At 51.5% G+C, this 24,044-nt stretch overlaps 1 protein-coding gene across 6 annotated transcripts in view; it reads right to left on the bottom strand.

Moving 5' to 3' along the window:
* rps6ka2 (ribosomal protein S6 kinase, polypeptide 2) overlaps positions 1–24,044 on the bottom strand; it is a 498,908-nt gene that overhangs the window by 10,891 nt on the left and 463,973 nt on the right. For all 6 annotated transcript variants that reach the window (XM_038808497.1, XM_038808501.1, XM_038808509.1 and 3 more), the window contains 3 exons: positions 22,828–22,989; positions 6,555–6,631; positions 2,337–2,454 (listed from right to left, as the gene is read on the bottom strand). In XM_038808497.1, coding sequence (XP_038664425.1) covers positions 2,337–2,454; positions 6,555–6,631; positions 22,828–22,989 — 357 coding nt within the window. The remainder of the gene's footprint in view (positions 1–2,336; positions 2,455–6,554; positions 6,632–22,827; positions 22,990–24,044) is intronic.

The raw sequence follows: 24,044 nt of genomic DNA, 5'->3' as shown, positions 1-24,044 counted from the left end.
CTGGATACCATCACCTAGATTCTTTAATAATATTGCTGCAACAGATATGAAATATGATATACGTACCCATTTCTTACATTCATCACACTGTGAATAGACATGTGGTAACCACGCACTGTGACCCCCTCATCTGTGCTTGGGGCTATCCAACTTAGAACCCAGGAATGTTAACCGCTGTAAATCCCTTACTAGTGTGGGGCGGAATTCTCCGCAGGGGGCCGAATTCGTGAAGGCGGTCGTGAACTCCGCCGAGGTTCACGACGGCCTCGGTGCCCGCTCCCCGCACCTAATTCACCCCCACCCGGGGGGCTAGGAGCGGGCCTCTGTCTTTCTCGGCAGCGACCTCGTCATGCAGAGAATCGCTGGGGGCGCCAGGGGGGCGTAAAAAATGTTTGGAGGCCCTCCCACGATTCTCCCACACCACGTGGGGAGCGGAGAATTCCGCGCATGGTTTTTCAACTGACAGCTGAAGGGAGACGAGGACTGTTGTGTGTAAATAGTAACTACACATCATAGACTGCTCGGGATTCTGGAGCAGCAAGAGTCCTGGCCCCCCAAGTTAATCTGCTTTCATCCACATGATTGGAACCCTCATCTCAAAATGAGCAGCCCTTCGATTCCTACCAGCACCTCTGGCCCGGTCTGCCTCTGATCCCTCGCAATCACTCCTCACCCTACTACAAGCCACATTATACCCTGTCGAAGTTGCAATCTCTTCTCCAGCAGGAAGCCTACCTGCTCATGGCTGTTGCCTCTTTTGTAGCCACCCGACCAGGAGGTAAGCCTGACCTCCGAAGGAGAAAATAATACATGGCACGGAGCTAAAACAATGTGTTCAGGGATCAGAACTCTACTTGGAAACCTCAATACAGATCAGGCCCAAAGTGAGGGACAGAAAGATTGGATTAAGGGAGAGTGCAAACAGCAGGAAAGAAAAGTAAGAAAAATTATTTACATTTACATTTTATTGAGCATTTTTAAAAGTTTCTAAAATAACTGTTAGGAATGAGGCTCCAAATATAATTATTACAATTGTTCCCTTCTTGTGGAAAAGGTAGATTAGCAGTCAAAATAATTAGCAAATCATTAAAAGGGCACTTACACAGTTAATTACTAGTCAGTTTACTAAAGTGAGTTTAATGGACAATTAACATACAGCATCACCATCAGACCATGAGACAAAGGAGCAAAATTAGGCCACTCGGCCCACTGAATCTGCTCCGCCATTCAATCATGGCTCCTATTTACTAATCCCCATTCTCCTGCCTTCTCCCCATAACCCCTGATCCCCTTATTAATCAAGAACCTATCTATCTCTGTCTAAAAGACACTCAGTGATTTGGCCTCCACAGCCTTCTGCGGCAAAGGGTTCCACAGATTCACCACCCTCTGGCTGAAGAAATTCCTCCTCATCTCTGTTTTAAAGGATCATCCCTTTAGTCTGAGATGGTGTCCTCTGGTTCTAATTTTCCTACAAGTGGAAACATCCTCTCCACGTCCACTCTAAGATCCCCCCTCATCCTTTTAAACTCTAATGAGTACAGACCCAGAGTCCTCAACCGGTTCTCATACGACAAGTTCTTCATTCTTGTGAACCTCCTCTGGACCCTTTTCAAGGCCAGCACATTCTTCCTTAGATACGGGGCACAAAACTGCTCACAATACTTCAAATGGGGTCTGACCCAAGCCTTATACAGCCTCAGAATTACATCTCTGGACTTGTATTCTAGCCCTTTTGACATGAATGCTAACATTGCATTTGCCTTCTTAACTGCCGACGAACCTGCACATTAACCTTGAGAATCATGAACAAGGACTCCCACGTCCCTTTGTGCTTCTGATTTCCGAAGCATTTCCCCATTTAGAAAATAGTCTCTGCCTAAATTCCTCCTTCCAACGTGCATAACCTCACACTTTTCCACATTGTATTTCATTTGCCACTTCACTGCCCACTCTCCGAGCTTGTCCAAATCCTTCTGCAGCCCCCTTGCTTCCTCAATACTACTTGTCCCTCTACAGATCTTTGTATCATCTGCAAACTTAGCAACAGTGCCTTCAGTTCCTTCCTCCAGATCATTAATCACAGAAGTCATGCGCAAGTTAAGCACAAGATGCTGTTTTTGTGACGCTAGCAGTGGATCAACCCAAATCTCCCAGCACAAGCACCAATTCGCAAATCACAGGATATCGTCCTTGAAACAAGTACTGCCCTAGTTGTGCATTAATAACATTGTGCAACATTCAGATACTTTTATATTTCCAGCATGATTTGCCCTACATTGTTTGGAATTCAGGGCTCAGAGGTTTGTCTGTTTGCCTGCATTAATTCAACTCACCTTGGCAGCGTCAGAAATGCTGTCCCAATTTCCTCCAGTAAGGGCATATTTCCCACTTCCAATGCGTGCCAGGATTTCTTCAGGAGTATCTTCAGGTCCATTTGCAAAAGGTGTGAAGCTAATCAAGAAGCAAGAAAATCTCTCAACCTTTAGACTCCAGCAAAACCTCAAAAAACTGTTGACCGTCAGAATGTTCCATTTTACATTTCCTGATATTACACTGAGAAGATTTGAAACAGCCATTATTGCAGTTCCTATGTCATTGATGGGATCTCATATACAGCTGCTGAGTCCAAGGAAAAACACAAGCAGTTTGATTAAAGCAAGAGTGACATTAATAGAGTGATGTGGAGATGCCGGTGTTGGACTGGGGTGAGCACAGCAAGATGTCTTACAACACCAGGTTAAAGTCCAACAGGGTTTGTTTTGAATCAGAAGCTTTCAGAGCACTGCTCCTTCCTCAGGTGAATTAATAGATCATAGAATTTACAGTGCAGAAGGAGGCCATTCGGCCCATCGAGTCTGCACCGGCTCTTGGAAAGAGCACCTTACCCAAGTTCAACACCTCCACCCTATCCCAATAACCCAGTAACCCCACCCAACACTAAGGGCAATTTTGGACACTAAGGGCAATTTATCATGGCCAATGCACCTAACCTGCACATCTTTGGACTGTGGGAGGAAACCGGAGCACCCGGAGGAAACCCACGCACACACGGGGAGGATGTGCAGACTCCGCACAGACAGTGACCCAAGCCGGAATCAAACCTGGGACCCTGGAGCTGTGAAGCCATTGTGCTATCCACAATAGAGTGGACATTGCAGCAATGGACCCATGATTTTCTAAGGAGCCTCCCACAGCATGCAAGGCTCAACAAATAAAATTGACAAGTTGAGAGAGAAGAAAGGTAGCATGAAAGGGGATCGAAAGTAGGAACCTGTCGCTAAGAAAGAAAAGGGTGCATGTGTCTCAATCAAAAGATGGGGAGTTGGAAAGGATATGATGTCAGGAATAAAGGATGTGGTATTTCTTGGGTTATAGTGTCGATGATTGGATAGTAAGCTGCATGTGGTACAGTGTCTCCATGAAAGGATGGGGAGTTGGATAGGATCCAGTGTCTGTATGAAAGGATGGGGAGTTGGCCAGGGTACAGTGCCTGGATCTAAGGATGGGGAATTAGATGGGGTAGTGTCTGTGTGAAAGGATGGGCATTGGATGGGGTACAGTGTCTGGATGGAAGGATGAGGTGCATTTACTGTCTTTATTAAAGGATGGGTTGTTGGATGGGGAACAATGTTGCTAAATACTGGAGTGAGGGAGTTTGCTGATGTAGGGTGTGCTAGTTAAATAACTTCATGAAAATATGTCTTGGTTGATCTCTCGAACATTTAATGGTGACTTTAGGTTTTTTGTTTTGCTTAAAATCAATCAATTTTGTGGGATAAAATGGTACATTTATGATCCAAGACTGTTTTGCCTTGGAGTTTATGCTTGATTTCTGGTAAAACAAAGGGGTCATGTGACCGGTTCCGAAGCCTGTCTGACAACAGGATTTGGTGACTTTGTTGTCAAAGACCAAAGGAAGGCCCAGGTTGTTTTGCTGGGAAGAAAGTGTGAGGTGTTCACACTTTCAGACAATGGCAGGAACATCTGTATTGACAATGGTTAGACTGATCATCTCCAATGTGAAGAAGGTGTTGAGAATGTCAGGTAAACAGCTATTCTTTAAAATTTCCATTTACTTCCAAGATAAAAGAGAGTTATCTCAAGGATAGCTAATCAGCATTTCTAACTGGATACAAGGCATTGGATTCATGTTGCCATGGAGATGGACTTTGAGAGGGGAAGGTTTCCTACAATATCCCTGAAACTCTCAGTTTTCTCTTCCAGCATTCAGGAGAGATAAAGCAGCGGTAGTCCAAAAGCCTCTATTATTCACCATACAGGAATACAGGCAGGAATGTGCACTCAGATTGGAAAGATGTGAGGATTTGAAACGTGCCTGGAATATTCATGTGACTTGTGCGAGAGAATGCCCAGGAAAATCCCTCACCATGACAGACAGTTCAGGTGTTAAAATCTACCAGTCTGGTAGCAGAAGTCAAGCCTGGGTGCTTAGAATCTATTTGGACTAGATCTGGGAAAGTTTTATGACTTGTTAAAAATCTGCATGATGTTTAACTGTGAAGTGGGTTTTTGTGTTATGTTAAAAATAAAAATGGGAAGTTCTATAGCTAAGAGTACATTGCCAATAACAATAGTGTTTAGTCAAAAAGGTTTAGTCTGTTACAGTAAAAGCCTCAAAACATGAAGTCTTGTCATATCTTCTTTTCAGCTATCAAATGGAAGTTTGAACTTCTTTTTAAACATGTATTGATCTCTATGGGGATCATAACAAAAGCCACCAAAACTTTAATTATGTACTGCCTTAAATATAACTAAACGTCCCAAGACAAATTATAAAACGTTTGACACAAAGTCACATAAGCAATTATTAGGCAACACGACCAAGAGCTTGGTCAGAGAGGAAGGATCTATGGTGCACCTTAATGAAGAAACACAGGTAGAAAGGTGAAATGATGTAGCAGTTCCAGAGCTTTGGGTCTTGGCAGTGATGGCATGGTCAGCTTTGCTGCAGCACAGATATCTAAAGGGATACTTGGGTACATTACAGAGATAAAGGAAGAGGCAAAATCATGGACGAATTTGTAAACAGGATTGAGAATTTTAAAATTGAAATGTTGTTCAACTGGGAGCCAATATAGGTCAGCGAGCACAGGCACAGGTGTGTTAATATCTTATTAATGACATTGTTAAGGTTTAATGACAATTACATTATTAAACAGGTGATCGGAATGAATGGGGCTATTGTTTCAGTCAAATAGGGACAGGGGGCAGAGTGGGTGGGACAGGGGCCAGAGTGGGTGGGACAGGGGAGACGGCAAGCTGAGCTGCAGGTTTTACTGAGATCTGAAATAGAGACACCAAGAATTATTACCAGTTGAATTACAAGCTGTTTAATGTGACTGATACAGCTTCTGTTCAGCTGTGTTTTGAATCTAGATGAGGAGTCCAACATTAAATTCATCAGTACAGGTGACGGGAGTCACACAAACACAAGCAATTCCACTGTATAAATCTGGTACAAATGGACAATTTCATGGACAATTTCTTGTTCATGGTCATAGTGCATTCTATAAAGGATCATGTGGACATCTACTCATTGCCTCTGTAAGTTCTTCCAATATTTGTTTGCAAGGCACATGACCATTGAAAGCATTTACGATCAATGTGTATCTACAACCTCGCTGCTAATGATATTCAGGGCTGTGAAGTCACAGGACTGCATTCCAGTAATGTCTTGTATCTGTGTCTCAACAGCAGTTATGGGAAACATAGAAACAGTTGCAGCACAGACAGAGGCCATTCAGTCCATGAAATGAAAAATGAAATGAAAATCGCTTATTGTCACGAGTAGGCTTCAATGAAGTTACTGTGAAAAGCTCCTAGTCGCAACATTCCGGCGTCTGTTCAGGGAGGCTGGTACGGGAATTGAACCGTGCTGCTGGCCTGCCTTGGTCTGCTTTAAAAGCCAGCGATTTAGCCCAGTGTGCTAAACCAGCCCCTATAAACCAGTCCATTGTGCCATGCTGGCTAAAAAAAGAGCCTTTAATCTTGGTGTCATAATTATCTTTTTCCATAACAATGGTAAATCTAACTTTATTGTGATCACTGCATTAAGGTGTTCTCTCATTAATATCCCTTCCACCTATCCAGATTAATTCCCTAAAACTGAATCCAAAACTGCTCCCTCTTTTATTGGGATTGATATGTGGCTTAGAACATATTCCTGAATACATTTCTACTGAATTTATCCCAATTACAATTAGGGCAGTTAAAGTCTCAATTTTACAGCCTTTTTGTTTCTATACATTTCAGCAGCTTGCCTACATACTTGCTCTTCTATTGCTTTCTGTCTATTAATGGGTCTATAGTATACTCAGAGCAGTGAAAGTGCCCCTTTTTTGTTCCTCAGTTAGCCATTTGGTATGGGGGTGGGTGAAATTTGATGTTCCGTTCTTGTAGAACAATGCACTTTGAAGGAGAGGGAGGGGGCAGGCACAGAAAGAAAACTGCTTGCTTCACTTCCAAATTTCTCTCGCCCTCTTGACAACCAATCATGCATTCGGCTGATGAAAACAATTATGCTGCCTTACCCTGCCAGCATAGTGTAGAGTAGAATCCCTAAACTCCACATATCACAGGCTGCATCGTATCCTTGCCTCTTGAGTACCTACAGTAGAAAGGGTAAGAAATTTGTTATTACTCAGTTGAATACCATTGATCATTAATTAAATTTACATTTTAATTAATTCAGTCAAATCGAATGATTTATCATTAGAATGTGTGGGAGAAGATTTAGCACCTCCACAACAGGTGGGAGAGGCTTGGGAAGAGTGGGGTGGGGGGAGGAGTTAAAATTGGCAATGCCATAACCCCAGCCCAACATGCTGAGAATGCGCCTACTTATGGTTCAAATGTAACAGGTTTGAGGGCATCTGAGTAACCCAATTTGAAGAGGCATGTGTGTGATTATGTTTAAATGAGACTCCGTTCCTCAAATTGTGGCTCTCTATCATGCTGGGTTTCCTATGGCATGATCCTGTGGTCTGAAGCAGCCAGAGCCAGTTGGAAGCTGGAGAAGATCAGGGTTGAATCAGAGGCTGGAGCAGACCAGGGTGGAGTGTGGAGCTGGAGCAGATTGGGACGCATTGGTGTACCTAGAAAGAGTCACGTGGGAAGACCAGGGTGGAGTGGAGAGATGGAGCTTTGGATTACTTGCCATTACAATTCACCAGCTTGCCCTCACACTCATATCTCTATCTTCAGTCTGCAGCAGTGTTCCAATGAAGCTCAACACAAGCTTGAGGAATAGCAGCACTTTGCAGCCTTCTGTATCAACACTTAGTTCCCCATTTTGATTCTGCTTTTTGTTCGGCCATGTTTTGGTCTGAATTTTGTTTTTCATGTTTTTGCTTTCTGACAAAGGTGTTCATTAGTGTGCAATTCACACCCACTCTGGACAAATGCTTTGTTTCTTTGCTACAACCATTAGCATCCCCTCTCACTTTTGTTCTGTGACACCTTTGTCATTTAATCTCTCCTGCCCTTACCCTATTTAAGACATTCCCTTTAGGTATTCTTCCCCCTCCAACATTCATTGGCATAAATCCATCACATTCCTACCTGTATTATTCCTTGTGTCTGAATAAAGCTCGTAGTCTTACAGTTGAAGTAGATGCTGTATTTGTATGAGATTGTTCTCTCTCCAGCACTTCTACTATGTTACATCTGAGATCATGGTATTGGATTCATCGCCCATGAGTAGAGTCATGTTGAGCTTTGCAACCATGTTGCTGATGCTATGATTAGCATTTCTGAATAATGCAGTCATGTCAGAGGGGTATTTTTCGATAAACAAATCATCTTTTTGTTTCGGATTTGATATTGTTCTCTGCATGTTCAATGAACAAATCATCTTCTTTGGTTTCGGATTTGTCATTGCGCTCTTCACTTTGGGTGGTGCAAACTGCTTATTCCAGGGTGTTGTGAAAGTTATTTTCAACGGCTGGTAGAAGTTCAGTCACTGTTGTGCCTTTTGAGGTTGAATTTGTTGGGTTTGTGCCTTTAAGAGTCTTGTTTGTGATTTTTGGGCATTTCCACTTTAAGTGGGCGTGGTCTGCGTCTGCTGATGGCATGATGCTCGTGGGAATCAATTGTGCATGCGCAAATCAATGTTCCTTTACTGTGCGCTTTTTAAAAAACTGCACATGTGCGGTTTGCGCATGTGCAGATCCATCTTTCAACTGTGTGCTCCTTTTGACCAACTGGGCATGCATGGTTTGCGCATGCGCAGATTCGTCGTTGAACTGTGCGGTCTTTTCATTCAACTGCGCATGCGCGACTTGCACATGTGCAGATCGATTGGCGAATGATGTTCGATCTTCTGCTAACTGCGCATGCGCAGAACAATCTGCGTCCCAAACTTCTTTTTTCAATTGCGCATACACGGCTTGTGCATGCGCAGAATTATCTGAGCCCAAAACGGCAATTTCAACTGCGCATGTGCGGCTGGAGTTACCTGCGCATGCGCAGAAGCAGATTTACCTCTTTTGTTCCCTGGGCAGTTTAAAATGTGCTCAGACGCCATTTTAACTGCTTTGGACCAGTGGAGAAAAACTTTTTAGGTGTTCTTTCTAGGTAAAGACTTAATGTTATTTTCTTCTTGCAATCTGCACTTTTCAATCGTGATTTCCAGCGTTAAACCTTTCTGTTCTGATAATGATTGTTCAAGTTTTGCATCGCTCATCCCCTGTGCAATTTGGTCTCTGAGCATTGAGTGGCTTAAAGCAACATTGTTACTGGTGTGACAGAGATCTTCAAATTTTTTAAGTATTACTTCTAATTTGGTGTTGCCTTCACCTTTCAAGTATTTAAAGCATTTATAGATTTCTCTAGCTTCATTTCCTGCTAGCAGCAATGCTATTTTCATTTCTTCTGAGGCTGTGCTCAAATCATTAGCTATGATATATATGTTGAACATTTGTTTAAAACATTTCCATCGATGGCTTAAATTACTGGTTGTTTTCAGCTGCGTTGGAGTTCCAACGAGTTTAATTGAATCAGCGAAGTCTCTCCACGTTGAAAGTCCGGTACGAGTTTTCTTGTCATTTCAATCTTTCTGTGTCTGCATCTTCTGTAATCTTATAGTAAGCGTTCTGAAGTCGCCTGGTACCATGTGTTATTCCTTGTGTCTGAATAAAGCTCGTAGTCTTACAGTTGAAGCAGATGCTTTATTTGTATGAGTTTGTTCTCTCTCCAGCCCTTATACTATGTTACATCTGAGCTGCCTGTTCTGTGTCCTGCTCACCAGCTGTCGTTCCTGTGAAGAGTGCCACTGACGTCCTGTCTGTCTGTATTTATACATCTCCCGTGCTCCCTCTAGTGATTGCTTAGTTGTATTGCATTTACATTGACCCCTTGTGTATATGCACAGATATGCAGATCTCTGCACTACCTTCCTTCAGTTCCAAGGAAGAATCATATTCACTTAAAATATTAACTCTGTTCCTCTCTCCAAAGATGCTGCCAGGGCTGCTGAGTGCTTCCAGCATTTTCCAGCATTCACGGTATCTTGCTTTTATATAGGTTCTAAGTTGATGTGGTTTACATGAACAAAAAAGTATTTGATGCAGTTGGTGAAATGGCTGGACAAGTAACAAATTAAATTCAATGCAGGGTAATGTGAAGTGATTAATTTTGGTATAAAGAATATGGAGAGACACTATAAAACAAAAGATACAACTCTAAAGGGTGTGCAAGAGCAGAGAGACCTGGGCGTATATGTGCATATGTCTTTATGGTGTGGGACAGGTTGAGAGAACAGTTAATAAAGCATACAATATCCTAGTTTTACTAATAGGGCAGAGAGTACAAGAGCAAAGAGGTTACAGAACTTGTATAAGACACTAGGATGGCCTCAGCTGGAGTACTGCACCTCAGCTGGGCACCACACTTTAGGAAATTGGATAGGATGCAGAATACATTCACCAAAACGGTTCCAAGATAGATTTTTGATAGTTTTTTGTAGCATAAAGGAATAAAGGTTTGTGGTGTTCGGCAGGAAAGTGGAGCTGAGTCCACAAAAGATCAGCCATGATCTCATTGAGTGGCGGAGCAGCTCGAAGGGGCAGGTGGCCTACTCCTGCATCTAGTTCTTATGTTCTTATGTTCAAGGATGAAGAACTTAATTTACAAAGATAGTCTGGGGCGGCACAGGGGCACAGTGGTTAGCACTGTTGCCTCACAGCACCAAAAAACCTGGAGATTTCCGTGGTGAAGAGAAGAGACAGGCATTTCTGTGGCTTCAGACATGAATCTTTGATGCTATGCTGCCTATGCTATGTCAGGTTCAATATCACTGAGACCTAGAGCCTGAGCTGCTGCAGAACTGATGGTGAGTGTGAACAGCCAAAAGCTGTGGCACACATCAATACTGATGCCGAAGGCAGAAAGAGATAGGTGGCTCTGCAGTCAGAATTTAGGGAACCAGGTAGAAAATTTGCAAGCAGTATCTCAAAAGTAGTTATCTCTGGACCACGCCTGGTACCATGTGTAAACGAGTGTAAAAATATGGGGATAAAAGAGGTCAATGTGTGGATGAAAAATGGTGCCGGAAGGAGGGCTTTAGATTCTTGAGATGTTGGGATCAGTTCTGTGGGAGTCGAGACCTGTTGAGGCCAGACATTGTACATGAACTGAGCCAGGACCAATTTCCTTGCAGGGCAATTTGCTAGTGCAACAGGAGACAACGTTTACAAGCCCTAGAGTTGGATTTACTGTTGCTGTGATATCTCGAGCAGCCAAAAAAAGTGTTCAGTAACTGCCGGTTCTCCCACAAATCACAAAATGCCTGGCAGAAGCAGACACATGAAAGGCCTGCAGGTTCAGAGGACATTGCGTCAAACTCTGCCAGAGGTCAAGGGAAGTGAGATGCTTCGAGCCACCACCCAGAAACCGTGGCACATCCGTGAAATGGAAGAACGCGGAACCAAATTGGATGACCTGAAAGCATTAGGGAGGGTGCAGAAGAGTTAATGATTCCAGGGATGAGGAATTTTAGTTATGAAGGTGGGATGGAGAAGTTAGGACTGTTTTCCTCAGAGAAACAAAGGCTGAGAGGAGATTCTGTGATTCTGTGAGGTGAATCGAGATGAAGATTAAGCCGATAAGCAGCTATTTCACATGATCACCCGAGCAGCCTGTTAATTCTGTCAGCATGAAGCCTTTACAGCAACGCACACTACTTGCTGAAATAAAGCTGGGAGACATCGAATAAGAGTGAAGATTGATACAGGTGCAATTTCCAACACACTACCTTTCCACACTGTCAAGGATATTGACTTCCATAGAATGCTTATAATGCAGAACGAGGCCATTCAGTCTATTGAGTGTGCACAGACCCCTCCAAAAGAGCACCTACCTATCTCTGTAATCCCATATCCCACCCAACCATCACATCTTTGGACATTTAAGGGGTAATTTTGCATGGCTAATCCACCTAACTTGTGTACCAAATTGGATTGGCAGCGGCCCCCCCGCCGATTCTCCGGCCCGCGATGGGTCGAGTGGCCGCTCGTGTTTGGCCGGTTCCGCCGGCGTAAATCAAACCAGGTCGTACCGGCGGGACCTGGCACTGCAGGCGGCCTGCAGAGTCCTTGGGGGGGGCGCGGGGGGATGTGGCCCCGGGGGGTACCCCCACGGTGGCCTGGCCTGCGATCGGGGCCCACTGATCCGCGGGCGGTCCAGTGCTGTGGGGACACTTTTTCCCTCCGCGCCAGGTGCTGTCAACTTCCGCCATGGCCGGCGCGGAGAAGAACCCCCCTGCGCATGCGCTGGGATGACGCCAGCACACGCTGGTGCTCCCGCGCATGCGTCAACTCGCGCCGGCCGGCGGAGGCCCTTCGGCGCCGCTTGGCATGACACCAAGCTTTTCCGTGCCGGCCCGCGCGACGCCAACCCCGCCGGCGCCGGCCTAGCCCCTGAAGGTGCAGAGGATTCCGCACCTTCCGGGCGGCCTGACGCCGGAGTGGTTCACACCACTCCTCGGTGCCAGTACGGCCCCCTCGCCGGGTAGGGGAGAATCCCGCCCCTGGTGACTGTAATTTTATTGGCCGCCAAAGGCCAAAGACTTTGGGAACTTTTGTAAGAATTATTGGTTAATTCACTTGTGTTGTGACTCCTGGTCACATGGACTGGAAGTGACTATGCTCTTGCACAATGTGGCATAACATAGTGTACTGTTGACTCAACAGTAGAAAGTATTCTATTAAGGTAGATCGCAATAAATTTATATTGGATCCATTTCCTCTAGCATGAGTATCTGCCCAGGCCCTGGCAAGACCATTGAATCCATGCTAGTACCACAGATGAAGGAAGACCTCCAAAAACGCTTAGGTTTTCCATGCACTGAAACAAGTACTATCAGCTGAGTCATATCTTCAATTCGGGCAGCATGACCAGGGGGACCGCTGCCTAATTTCGGAAGACGACAAACGACTTCCAAAGAGCTGCAAGTGTATGTCACCACCTCTCTCCTGGCATCAGTTCTGCCTGCCACCCCCCAATCCACCAGCTGACATCTTGCACCTTTCCCACATTCGATCTTCAAGCTTGTTCCTCAGAATTGCCTGGCACCGACCAGCACCACTCATTCATGGCTAGGTGCCTGCGCATGCCACCTGTTATAGACCCCCACCCCTCACGCATGATTAGCGCGAGGGCAAAATTAAGATTCATAAGATTTGCAGGTGCCCTGCAACTGAAATTACATGGTAGCCTCAGATTGCGCCCAGTATGTACGCAACTGCTGGCACCTACAGAACCAGCACCAACTGATAACGCAGCACTTCAGTCATTTGGCCTCTGGCACAGGACCCCTACACCACTGGACATGCAGGTTCCACCAGAGGCCAGCTCAGTGACATGTTGGATCACCCACTCAAAGGACACTGGTTAGAGCAAGACCACAACACCACCAAATGGCATAACCATACGCTCAGGTATCTGAGAAAATCAATCACAAGGGGCGGAATTCCCCGACCTCCCGCCGGGTCTGAGAATCGACACGGCGCCGCGCGAATCACGCGAAGCTGCTCCGACACCGGGACGCCATTCTCCGATACGTGGCAAAACGGGCGCCCACGCATGCCGCCCGGCCGCTCGGAGAATCGGCGAAAACGGTCGCTGCAGCGATTCCCCGCTGGAGCAGGGATCCTCCGGGCCGGATGGGCCGAAGTCCCGATGGTGTGACCGGCACCGTTCTAACAGCGTCAGCCAGTTGTGCTAGCTGCTGCTGCGGGTGGAGGTGGGTGACGGCGTGGAGTGGGCCCCGGGGGGCGTTAGGGGAGGGGCCCCACATATCTGGGGATGGGGGGGGGGGCACACATCCGGTGGTGTTGGGGGAGGGGGCCCACACACCCGGGGGTGTTGGGGGAGGGGGGCACACATCCGGGGGTTTTGGGGGAGGGGCCCCACAAATCCTGGGATGTTGGGGGAGGGGGGCACACATCCGGGGGTGTTGGGGGAGGGGCCCCACAAATCCTGGGGTGTTGGGGGAGGGGCCCCACACATCCGGGGGTGTTGGGGGAGGGGGCCCACACACCCGGGGGTGGGGGCCCACACATCCGGGGGTGGGGGGTGGCCCACATATCGGGGGGTGGGTGGTGGCCCACACATCTGGGGGGTGGCCCACACATCCGAGGCTGGGGGTGGGGGGGGTGGGGTGGACCACACATCCGGGGGTGGGGGTCGGGAAGGAGCGGTGGGGGCGACAAAGGCTGCGGGCGGCCACGGCCCACCATGGCAGGGCGGGTACAATGACCAGACCCCATGACGGCAGACATGCGGCTGACCACCCAACGCGTTCGCTTCACGGTGCGGGCGGCCAGACCGTCCTGACGTGTGCCAGACACCCGCACCCCACCCACCAAACTGGCGGCACCCACCAGCTGGTGGGTCCAGGGCCGCACACATTGGAGCCCCCCAGTGCAGGCACTGCCACCAGACGGTGGCCCTGGCAGAGGGGACGGCCGACGGATCTCAGGGCACCGAGGGGGTAGGGATGGGCCGCGTGCTGGCAACCGGGCCGGCCATGTAGACCATGGCACCTGGTTGTGGAGGGGTGTATACCAATGCTGAAACCCTGTCTACTCCCGCCCCTTACAGATAGTACAATGTTTAGCGATCTTCCAGCTTCGTTTGGCCGTCGTGGCGTGGGCTGCGGCCCTGCATGAGGACCAGTGGGAGCTAGAGCATGGGCGTGACAGGAAGGTGGCAGGGCCTGTTGTAGAGCAGCAGGCTGCAGTGGGACACGTGCAAGCTGCCAAGGCCGCAGGGCCACAAGCCCGTAGGGACAGGAGGAGCACCACGCCGTGCGGGAGCCACTGCAGGAGGATGATGAGGAGGAGGAGGGTGTGCAACGGCCACGGAGGCGTCCAATGCGACGTGTGTACCGGCCCCGCATGTCCTTCGAGGACCTCCCGGACAGGCAAGCAGGGGGAGACTCCTGCTGAGCCGGGAAACCGTCACCCACATCTGGCACCTGATGGCACACCTGGCACCACGTGGGACCGGGGGTGGACATACACCTCCGGTGGTCGTCAAGGTGACGGTCGCACTCAACGTCTTCACGACAGGGTCGTTCCAGTCACTGAGTTGGGACCTGTCCGGCATCTCCCAGCCATCGGTGCACAGATGCATCTGGGCGGTCACCGACGCGATGTACGACGGCACACACTAGGATGCCCGCACAGCGTGTTTCGTCGCTGTTGCCCGGATACCCATGGTGCAGGGGGCAATCAATGGAGTGAACATCGCCATGCAGCACACATCGGAGGAAAAGGTCACGCGCCTGAACAGGAAGGATACATATTCAATGAACGTGCAGGTGGTCTGTGACCACAGGATCACGATCCTGCACGTCTGCGCCAGGTACCCTGGCAGTGTGCATGACTCCTTTATACTTTCCCAATTGTTCATCCCCGCCATGTTTGAGGGACACCCGCCCGCCTGTGGTTGCTGGGCGACAGGGGTTATCTGTTGCGGTCGTGCTGATGCTCTCAGCGATGGCCTGCTGGGACTGGGCCATGGACTGCTGAGACCACGCCAGGTTGTTGAGCGCCTCTGCGATGTTCAGTTGGCCCTGGCTCATGGCTGCCTGTGAGAGGGCAGCCCTGTCCTGGGCTGCGGAGGCCGCGTGCACAGATAGCCCCAGGCCCTGCAAACTCAGTCTCATGCCCGGCACTGTTGCCACCATTGTCTCCACTGCGGACGACAGCTGTGCGGTGTTGGCCTGTGTGACTCTCATGAACGGCACCAGTTCCTGCTCCTGGATGCGGATACATTCCGGCACTTGCGTCTGCAGGTGCTGGAAACCGGCTGTCACATTCTCACCCCCCTGGGTCCCTGACTGCATCGGGTCTATGGGTGGGCAGGGGAACTCCAGGAACCCGGGACCCGTCTGAGCGGCAGGTGTTTCCCGGGGCTGGGCTGCCCTCTGACCGTCCGGCGTCTCTGCTGCTCCAACCTCCACCTGCTGTACCGGATCAGCTGTGTGGTGCGCACCAGTTAATGTCCCAGAATCCTCATCACTAAAATGGCCAACTGAGGTGAGAGTATCTGCGGCGGCGGAGGGTGCAGGGGCCAACCTCGGTGTCTTCATCAGACCTGCGGTTGGGGGTACCCTTGGGTGCCATGTCCCGTATGTTCGTCCCCTCCGTGGTGGTGTCGTGTTGTGTTCTTTCATGTCCGTCTGTCCCCTGTGTGCCTGTATCCTGTATCGTGGTGTCATGTCCGTCTGTCCCCTGTGTGCCTGTGTCCTGTGTCGTCGTGCCGTGCCTGTCCGCCCCCTGTGTGCCTGTGTCCTGTGTCGTGGTGTCGTGCCTGTCTGTCCCCTGTGTGCTGGTGTCCTGTGTCGTGGTGCCGTGCCTGTCCGCCCCCTGTGTGCCTGTGTCCTGTGTCGTGGTGTCGTGCCTGTCTGTCCCCTGTGTGCTGGTGTCCTGTGTCGTGGTGTCGTGCCTGTCTGTCCCCTGTGTGCTGGTGTTCTGGGTCGTCGTGTCATCACTGTACTGGGCCGGAGGGCTGTTGTTGGAGCTGCCCTCCGCATCGCTGAGTCCCTTAGGGCTGGCCACCCAGGCGCTGGCCGGGGGCGGTGTCTGCCAGGTGCTCCGGGTCGGTCACCACGTGGCCCTGCGACACACTATACACCATCACGGTTAGGCAGGTGAGGGGGAGTGTGGGTCACGATACGGGGTGAGGGGGGAGTGCTGAGGGGACAGTGCTGAAGGGAAAGGGCTCAGGGGAGAGTGCTGAGGTGAAACTGCTGGGGTTAGTGTGCTGAGGGAAGAGAGCTGAGGGAAGAGACCTGAGGGGAGAGGGCTGAGGGGAGAGGGCTGGGGGGAGAGTGCTGAGGAGAGAGTGCTGGGGTAGAGTGCTGAGGGGAGAGTGCGGAGGGGATAGGGCTGAGGGGGAGAGGGCGGAGGGGAGAGGGCTGAGGGGAGAGTGCTGAGGGGAGAGGGCTGAGGGGAGAGTGCTGAGGGGAGAGGGCTGAGGGGAGAGGGCTGAGGGGATAGGGCTGAGGGAGAGGGCTGAGAGGAGAGAGAGCTGAGGGGAGAGGGCTGAGGGGAGAGAGCTGAGGGGAGAGGGCTGAGGGGAGAGGGCTGAGGGAAGAGAGCTGAGGGAGAGAGCTGAGGGGAGAGGGCTGAGGGAAGAGAGCTGAGGGGAGAGGGCTGAAGGGAGAGGGCTGAGGGGAGAGGGCTGAGGGGCAAGGGCTGAGGGGAGAGGGCTGAGGGGCAAGGGCTGAGGGGAGAGGGCTGAGGGGAGAGGGCTGAGGGGCAAGTGCTGAGGGGAGAGGGCTGAGGGGAGAGGTGCTGAGGGGAGAGGGCTGGAGGGGAGAGAGCTGAGGGGAGAGTGCTGAGGGGAAGAGAGCTGAGGGGAGAGAGCTGAGGGGAGAGAGCTGAGGGGAGAGAGCTGAGGGGAGAGGGCTGAGGGGAGAGGGCTGAGGGGAGAGAGCTGAGGGGAGAGTGCTGAGGGAAGAGAGCTGAGGGGAGAGAGCTGAGGGGAGAGGGCTGAGGGGAGAGGGCTGAGGGGAGAGGGCTGAGGGGAGAGAGCTGAGGGGAGAGAGCTGAGGGGAGGGGGCTGAGGGGAGAGGGCTGAGGGGGAGGGGGCTGAGGGGAGGGGGCTGAGGGGAGAGGGCTGAGGGGAGAGGGCTGAGGGGAGGGGGCTGAGGGGAGGGGGCTGAGGGGAGGGGGCTGAGGGGAGAGGGCTGAGGGGAGAGGGCTGAGGGGAGAGGGCTGAGGGGAGAGTGCTGAGGGGAGAGGGCTGAGGGGAGAGTGCTGAGGGGAGAGGGCTGAGGGGAGAGGGCTGAGGGGATAGGGCTGAGGGAGAGGGCTGAGAGGAGAGGGCTGAAGGGAAAGGGCTCAGGGGAGAGTGCTGAGGTGAAACTGCTGGGGTTAGTGTGCTGAGGGAAGAGAGCTGAGGGAAGAGACCTGAGGGGAGAGGGCTGAGGGGAGAGGGCTGGGGGGAGAGTGCTGAGGAGAGAGTGCTGGGGTAGAGTGCTGAGGGGAGAGTGCGGAGGGGATAGGGCTGAGGGGAGAGGGCTGAGGGGAGAGGGCTGAGGGGAGAGTGCTGAGGGGAGAGGGCTGAGGGGAGAGTGCTGAGGGGAGAGGGCTGAGGGGAGAGGGCTGAGGGGATAGGGCTGAGGGAGAGGGCTGAGAGGAGAGGGCTGAGAGGGGAGAGAGCTGACGGGAGAGGGCTGAGGGGAGAGAGCTGAGGGGAGAGGGCTGAGGGGAGAGGGCTGAGGGGAGAGAGCTGAGGGGAGAGAGCTGAGGGGAGAGGGCTGAGGGAAGAGGGCTGAAGGGAGAGGGCTGAAGGGAGAGGGCTGAGGGGAGAGGGCTGAGGGGCGAGGGCTGAGGGGAGAGGGCTGAGGGGCAAGGGCTGAGGGGCAAGGGCTGAGGGGAGAGGGCTGAGGGGAGAGGGCTGAGGGGCAAGTGCTGAGTGGAGAGGGCTGAGGGGAGAGGGCTGAGGGGAGAGGGCTGAGGGGAGAGAGCTGAGGGGAGAGTGCTGAGGGAAGAGAGCTGAGGGGAGAGAGCTGAGGGGAGAGAGCTGAGGGGAGAGAGCTGAGGGGAGAGGGCTGAGGGGAGAGGGCTGAGGGGAGAGAGCTGAGGGGAGAGTGCTGAGGGAAGAGAGCTGAGGGGAGAGAGCTGAGGGGAGAGGGCTGAGGGGAGAGGGCTGAGGGGAGAGAGCTGAGGGGAGAGAGCTGAGGGGAGGGGGCTGAGGGGAGAGGGCTGAGGGGGAGGGGGCTGAGGGGAGAGGGCTGAGGGGAGAGGGCTGAGGGGAGAGTGCTGAGGGGAGAGGGCTGAGGGGAGAGTGCTGAGGGGAGAGGGCTGAGGGGAGAGGGCTGAGGGGATAGGGCTGAGGGAGAGGGCTGAGAGGAGAGGGCTGAGAGGGGAGAGAGCTGAGGGGAGAGGGCTGAGGGGAGAGGGCTGAGGGGAGAGAGCTGAGGGGAGAGGGCTGAGGGGAGAGGGCTGAGGGAAGAGAGCTGAGGGGAGAGAGCTGAGGGGAGAGGGCTGAGGGAAGAGAGCTGAGGGGAGAGGGCTGAAGGGAGAGGGCTGAGGGGAGAGGGCTGAGGGGAGAGGGCTGAGGGGAGAGGGCTGAGGGGCAAGGGCTGAGGGGAGAGGGCTGAGGGGAGAGGGCTGAGGGGCAAGTGCTGAGTGGAGAGGGCTGAGGGGAGAGGGCTGAGGGGAGAGGGCTGAGGGGAGAGAGCTGAGGGGAGAGTGCTGAGGGAAGAGAGCTGAGGGGAGAGAGCTGAGGGGAGAGAGCTGAGGGGAGAGAGCTGAGGGGAGAGGGCTGAGGGGAGAGGGCTGAGGGGAGAGAGCTGAGGGGAGAGGGCTGAGGGGAGAGAGCTGAGGGGAGAGGGCTGAGGGGAGAGGGCTGAGGGGAGAGGGCTGAGGGGAGAGGGCTGAGGGGAGAGAGCTGAGGGGAGAGAGCTGAGGGGAGGGGGCTGAGGGGAGAGGGCTGAGGGGGAGGGGGCTGAGGGGAGGGGGCTGAGGGGAGAGGGCTGAGGGGAGAGGGCTGAGGGGAGGGGGCTGAGGGGAGGGGGCTGAGGGGAGAGGGCTAAGGGGAGAGGGCTGAGGGGAGAGGGCTGAGGGGAGAGTGCTGAGGGGAGGGGGCTGAGGGGAGAGGGCTGAGGGGAGAAGGCTGAGGGGAGAGTGCTGAGGGGAGAGGGCTGAGGGGAGAGTGCTGATGGGAGAGGGTTGAGGGGAGAGTGCTGAGGGGAGAGTGCTGAGGGGAGAGTGCTGAGGGGAGAGGGCTGAGGGGAGAGGGCTGAGGGGAGAGGGCTGAGGGGAGAGTGCTGAGGGGAAAGGGCTGAGGGGAGAGTGCTGAGGGGGAGAGTGCTGAGGGGAGAGTGCTGAGGGGAGAGGGCTGAGGGAGAGGGCTGAGGGGAGAGGGCTGAGGGGAGAGGGCTGAGGGGAGAGGGCTGAGAGGAGAGGGCTGAGGGGAGAGGGCTGAGGGGAGAGGGCTGAGGGGAGAGGGATGAGGGGAGAGGGCTGAGGGGAGAGGGGTGGGGTAGTGTGCTGAGAGGAGAGGGCTGAGGGGAGAGGGCTGAGGGGAGAGGGCTGAGGGGAGAGGGCTGAGGGGAGAGGGCTGAGGGGAGAGGGCTGAGGGGAGAGGGCTGAGGGGAGAGTGCTGAGGGGAGAGTGCTGAGGGGAGAGTGCTGGGGTAGTGTGCTGAGGGGAGAGGGCTGAGGGGAGAGGGCTGAGGGGAGAGGGCTGAGGGGAGAGGGCTGAGAGGAGAGGGCTGAGGGGAGAGGGCTGAGGGGAGAGGGCTGAGGGGAGAGGGCTGAGGGGAGAGGGCTGAGGGGAGAGGGCTGAGGGGAGAGGGCTGAGGGGAGAGGGCTGAGGGGAGAGGGCTGAGAGGAGATGGCTGAGGGGAGAGGGCTGAGGGGAGAGGGCTGAGGGGAGAGTGCTGAGGGGAGAGTGCTGGGGTAGTGTGCTGAGGGGAGAGGGCTGAGGGAAGAGGGCTGAGGGGAAAGGGACCAGGCAGGGGGTGGATCTCACTTGGTGGTGCGCCCCCGATCTCAGCATGGGCAATCCCCCGGTCCTCGGGTGCACCAGCTATGTCCAGTGCCCTCTGCACGTGCACGGTGAGGGGCCGCAAGTCAGGTTCACCCCTTCCAGTTTGGGCACGTTCTCGCTGGTTATGGCCGCTCTTCTCCTGGCGGGGGCGTGAAATGACACAATTGTTAGGCGGTCCGATGCATGCAGTTGGATCTATGTTGGCATGGATGCACAGGGCACACGGCCAATGTGGCTTGCATGGGTAGCTGCAGCTTGCGGGTCACAGCTGTGTTTGTACCGTTCCCCGTGGGGAGGAGGTGGGTGTTACACATGTGGGGGTAGGGGGATTGGTGCCATGGGCACTGCTGGGTACTCACACTGGCTGCCCTCAGTAGGCCGTTGATATTTTTGCGGCACTGCTCGCCAGACCTGGGTCTCAATGCAATGGCACTGACGGCCATGTCCACCTCCCTCCACAGATGCTGGGCCATGTTGAGTGGGACCCTCTGGCCAGGTCCAGGGTACTTTTGCCTTCTCCTCTCCTCGAGGGCGTCCAGGAGCATCTCCAGATCATGGTCTGTGAACCGGGGCACTGCTCGCCGTGGCGCCATGTTGCTCCATCGGCAGCCTGTGCGCTTGCGTCGCCTTATGTGCAATGCGGCATCGCATCGATTGCGTGGCGCCGCATCTCTGATGCGGCTCCGAGGCCGCACCCCCCCGCTTCCCGCCGCGCCCCTGCTGGCCCCCTTGTACGGCGCAGAATGGGGGTCCCAGAACGGGCACCGAACGCGGAGTGAAACACTCCTGTTTTGCCGTCGGCGCTGACACTCTGCTGTCAGAGAGGAGAATCCGCCCAAGGTTCCAGGACTTCATTACCATTCAGTCTAGAACTGACTTTTGAATCTCATCGTTCTGCTGTGAAAAGGGGGTAGGGTAAAGGAGATGCAATGAGCTATGCACCAGCTGCAACAGCTTAATCCATGCCTCACTATATCTGTAAAATAGTTATGTATTGTCAGCTTGTAGGTTACAAAATGGTCCGTACATTGTTTCCAATGGCGCACACTCTCATATTCTATACCACTGGGTATTCCAACTAAATGGGGAAGATGTAGACCAAGTGGCCACATGAGAAGGTGATGACATGGCTACAAAAAGGTCATGTGTTGGGAGCGTGGGGGTTATCTCAGGGAGCACGGGCAGAGCACAAGCATGAAGTAGCTGCCAAGCCTGCGAATAAACTACTTTTTGGTACAAGTCCTTTGTTGTCAGTGTTTAGGGAACCCAACACATTTACACAGCCCTTCTGTCTGATCCTATCATCAAGCTTCATTAGTTGTGAATGCCCATTGGAAGCAGCTACAATGGGCTGAAGAAGCATTTCTTGTTCCAGACCATTATGGCTCCATGTTTGTGATTTCTCATTATCTCTTGGGTAAACTTATCAAAAGTGTGAGGTTATGCACTTCGGAAGGAGGAATTTAGGCATGGACTATTTTCTAAATGGGGAAATGCTTCGGAAAGCAGAAGCACAAAGGGACTTGGGAGTCCTTGTTCACGATTCTTTTAAGGTTACCATGCAGGTTCAGTCGGAAGTTAAGAATAAAATGCAATGTTAGCATTCATGTCGAGAGGGCTAGAATACAAGACCAGGAATGTACTTCTGAGGCTGTATAAACTCGGTCAGACCCCATTTGGACTATTGTGAGCAGTTTTGGGCCCCATATCTAAGGAAGAATATGCTGGCCTTGGAAAGGGTCCAGAGGAGGTTCACAAGAATGATCCCTGGAATGAAGAACTTGTCGTATGAAGAATGTTTGAGGACTTTAGGTCTGTACTCGTTAGGAGTTTAGAAGGATGAAAGGGGATCTTATTGAAACTTACAGGATACTGCTAGGCCTGGATAGAGTGGACGTGGAGAGGATGATTCCTCTTGGTGGAAAAACTAGAACCAGAGGACAACATCTCAGACTAAAGGAACAATCCTTTAAAACAGAGATGAGGAGGAATTTATTCAGCCAGAGGGTGGTGAATCTGCGGAACTCTTTGCCGCAGAAGGCTGTGGAGGCCAATTCACTGAGTGTCTTTAAGACAGAGATAGATAGGTTCATGATTAATAAGGGGATCGGGGGTTATGGGGAGAAGGCAGGAGAATGGGGATGAGAAAATATCAGCCATGATTGAATAGCGGAGCAGACTCGATGGGCCGAGTGGCCTAATTCTGCTCCTATATCTTATGGTCTAATACACCCATCGTTTCTTTGCTCAATTGCAACAGCACACGAACGAAAAACAGATTTTAAACCATTAGCATTAAAGTAATATTCCAATCCCACTCATGTCCAAATCCTTTTCCGAAAAAATGTTTGAAAGTCCCCAAACACAATCAAAATAGATTGGCATCTCTGGCCTTTAAAATATTTGAAAGGTAATTATTTTTGTTTTTCAGTCATGCATATTATACCTATTTTTGTAACTGTAGAAATGGTGTAAACTAGACCCATTACCCTGAATGCTTACCTAAACTGTACAAGGAACTAACTCCCACAGAGGAATGAATAACATATTCAAGAAAAAAATCATCTGATAGTTCACTTTGAAAAAGGCCACTATCGAACAAGAACATTCCTATTCTCCTATTCAATGCACTTGAATGTATCAATCCTAATCTAAATATGACGTATTTTGAAGAATATGTTTGAAAAATCAACAAAACTACAGAAAAGGCCATTCAAAACAAGCATCGGTTTACAGTGTTGATGAGTTCTTGTTAATCTCTTCAGACAATCAACATATAGTGATGTCCCCTTACCTCAGGTGCTACAAAATTGGCTGTATAACACGGAGTCATTAGAAGGCCATTCTCAGCCCGGAGCTGCTTGGCAAAACCAAAGTCACATATCCTAATGGATTCTGGATTTCCTGACTCATCCACATACAAAATGTTACTTGGCTTCAGATCTCGATGAACAACCTATCAGGAATGAGAAAGCAGCACTGAATCACCAGCAATAAATCAAAAATGAACAAGTTTCAGGCTGGAGATTTCCTGATGTCTTCTATCTGTGAATATTGTTCCTTACTGGAAGTGATGGATTTCATAATCACCCCTAGTACGCAGTAGTGGGCAATCTTGTACTGAGTCGGCAGTCAGTAATTACCTCTTTTGCTGCCCAAGCAGTAATCCAGCAGAGCAGATCATCCGCCTCATTTAGAAATTGCCCAGGCGGTAAAAGTGAAAATCACCTTCAACCTGCTATCTTCAAGTTCTTTCAAGATAAATGAGGTTATGATTACTTTTTAAATTAGCGGACAGGAAAATTTCATACCAATGTATTAACCAGAAAATTGCACACACAAGGATTTCAACTGCAAAGGAAATTCTAGCCATGGTGTCACTGTTGTCCTCATCAGGGTAAAGGATGTCAGTTGAAAACACTTCCCATTTTGAGAACCCATTGTCAGCACCAGGCAGGCCCAAATCAAGTATAGCATGAGCAAAAGAGAGAATGGGCGAGATAGAGAATGGGCAAAATAGAGAATAGAGGAAAAGAATGACTCCCCATCTAGGTTACCCCAAAAACTGAATTGACATTTACATAGATAGAATGCACAGTGCAGAAGGAGGCCATTCGGCCCATCAAGTCTGCACCGGCTCTTGAAAGAGCACCCTACCCAAGGTCAACACCTCCACCCTATCCCCATAACCCAGTAACCCCACCTAACACTAAGGGCACTTTTGAACACTAAGGGCAATTTATCATGGCCAATGCACCTAACCTGCACATCTTTGGACTGTGGGAGGAAACCGGAGCACCCGGAGGAAACCCAGGCACACACGGGGAGGATGTGCAGACTCCGCACAGACAGTGACCCAAGCCGGAATCGAACCTGGGACCCTGGAGCTGTGAAGCAATTATGCTATCCATAATGCTACCGTACTGCCCACTTCTACACCAGTGTGACATTTTCACTGTTCACAATGAGCATCTTCCTGACTTCATTCTGCTGGCCTTGGGTTGAAATTGC

Source organism: Scyliorhinus canicula, chromosome 1, assembly GCF_902713615.1.
Source record: "Scyliorhinus canicula chromosome 1, sScyCan1.1, whole genome shotgun sequence".
Classification (NCBI taxonomy): Eukaryota; Metazoa; Chordata; class Chondrichthyes; order Carcharhiniformes; family Scyliorhinidae; genus Scyliorhinus; species Scyliorhinus canicula.
Note: the sequence above shows the minus strand (reverse complement) of the source record. Positions and strands in the feature narration are given on the sequence as shown.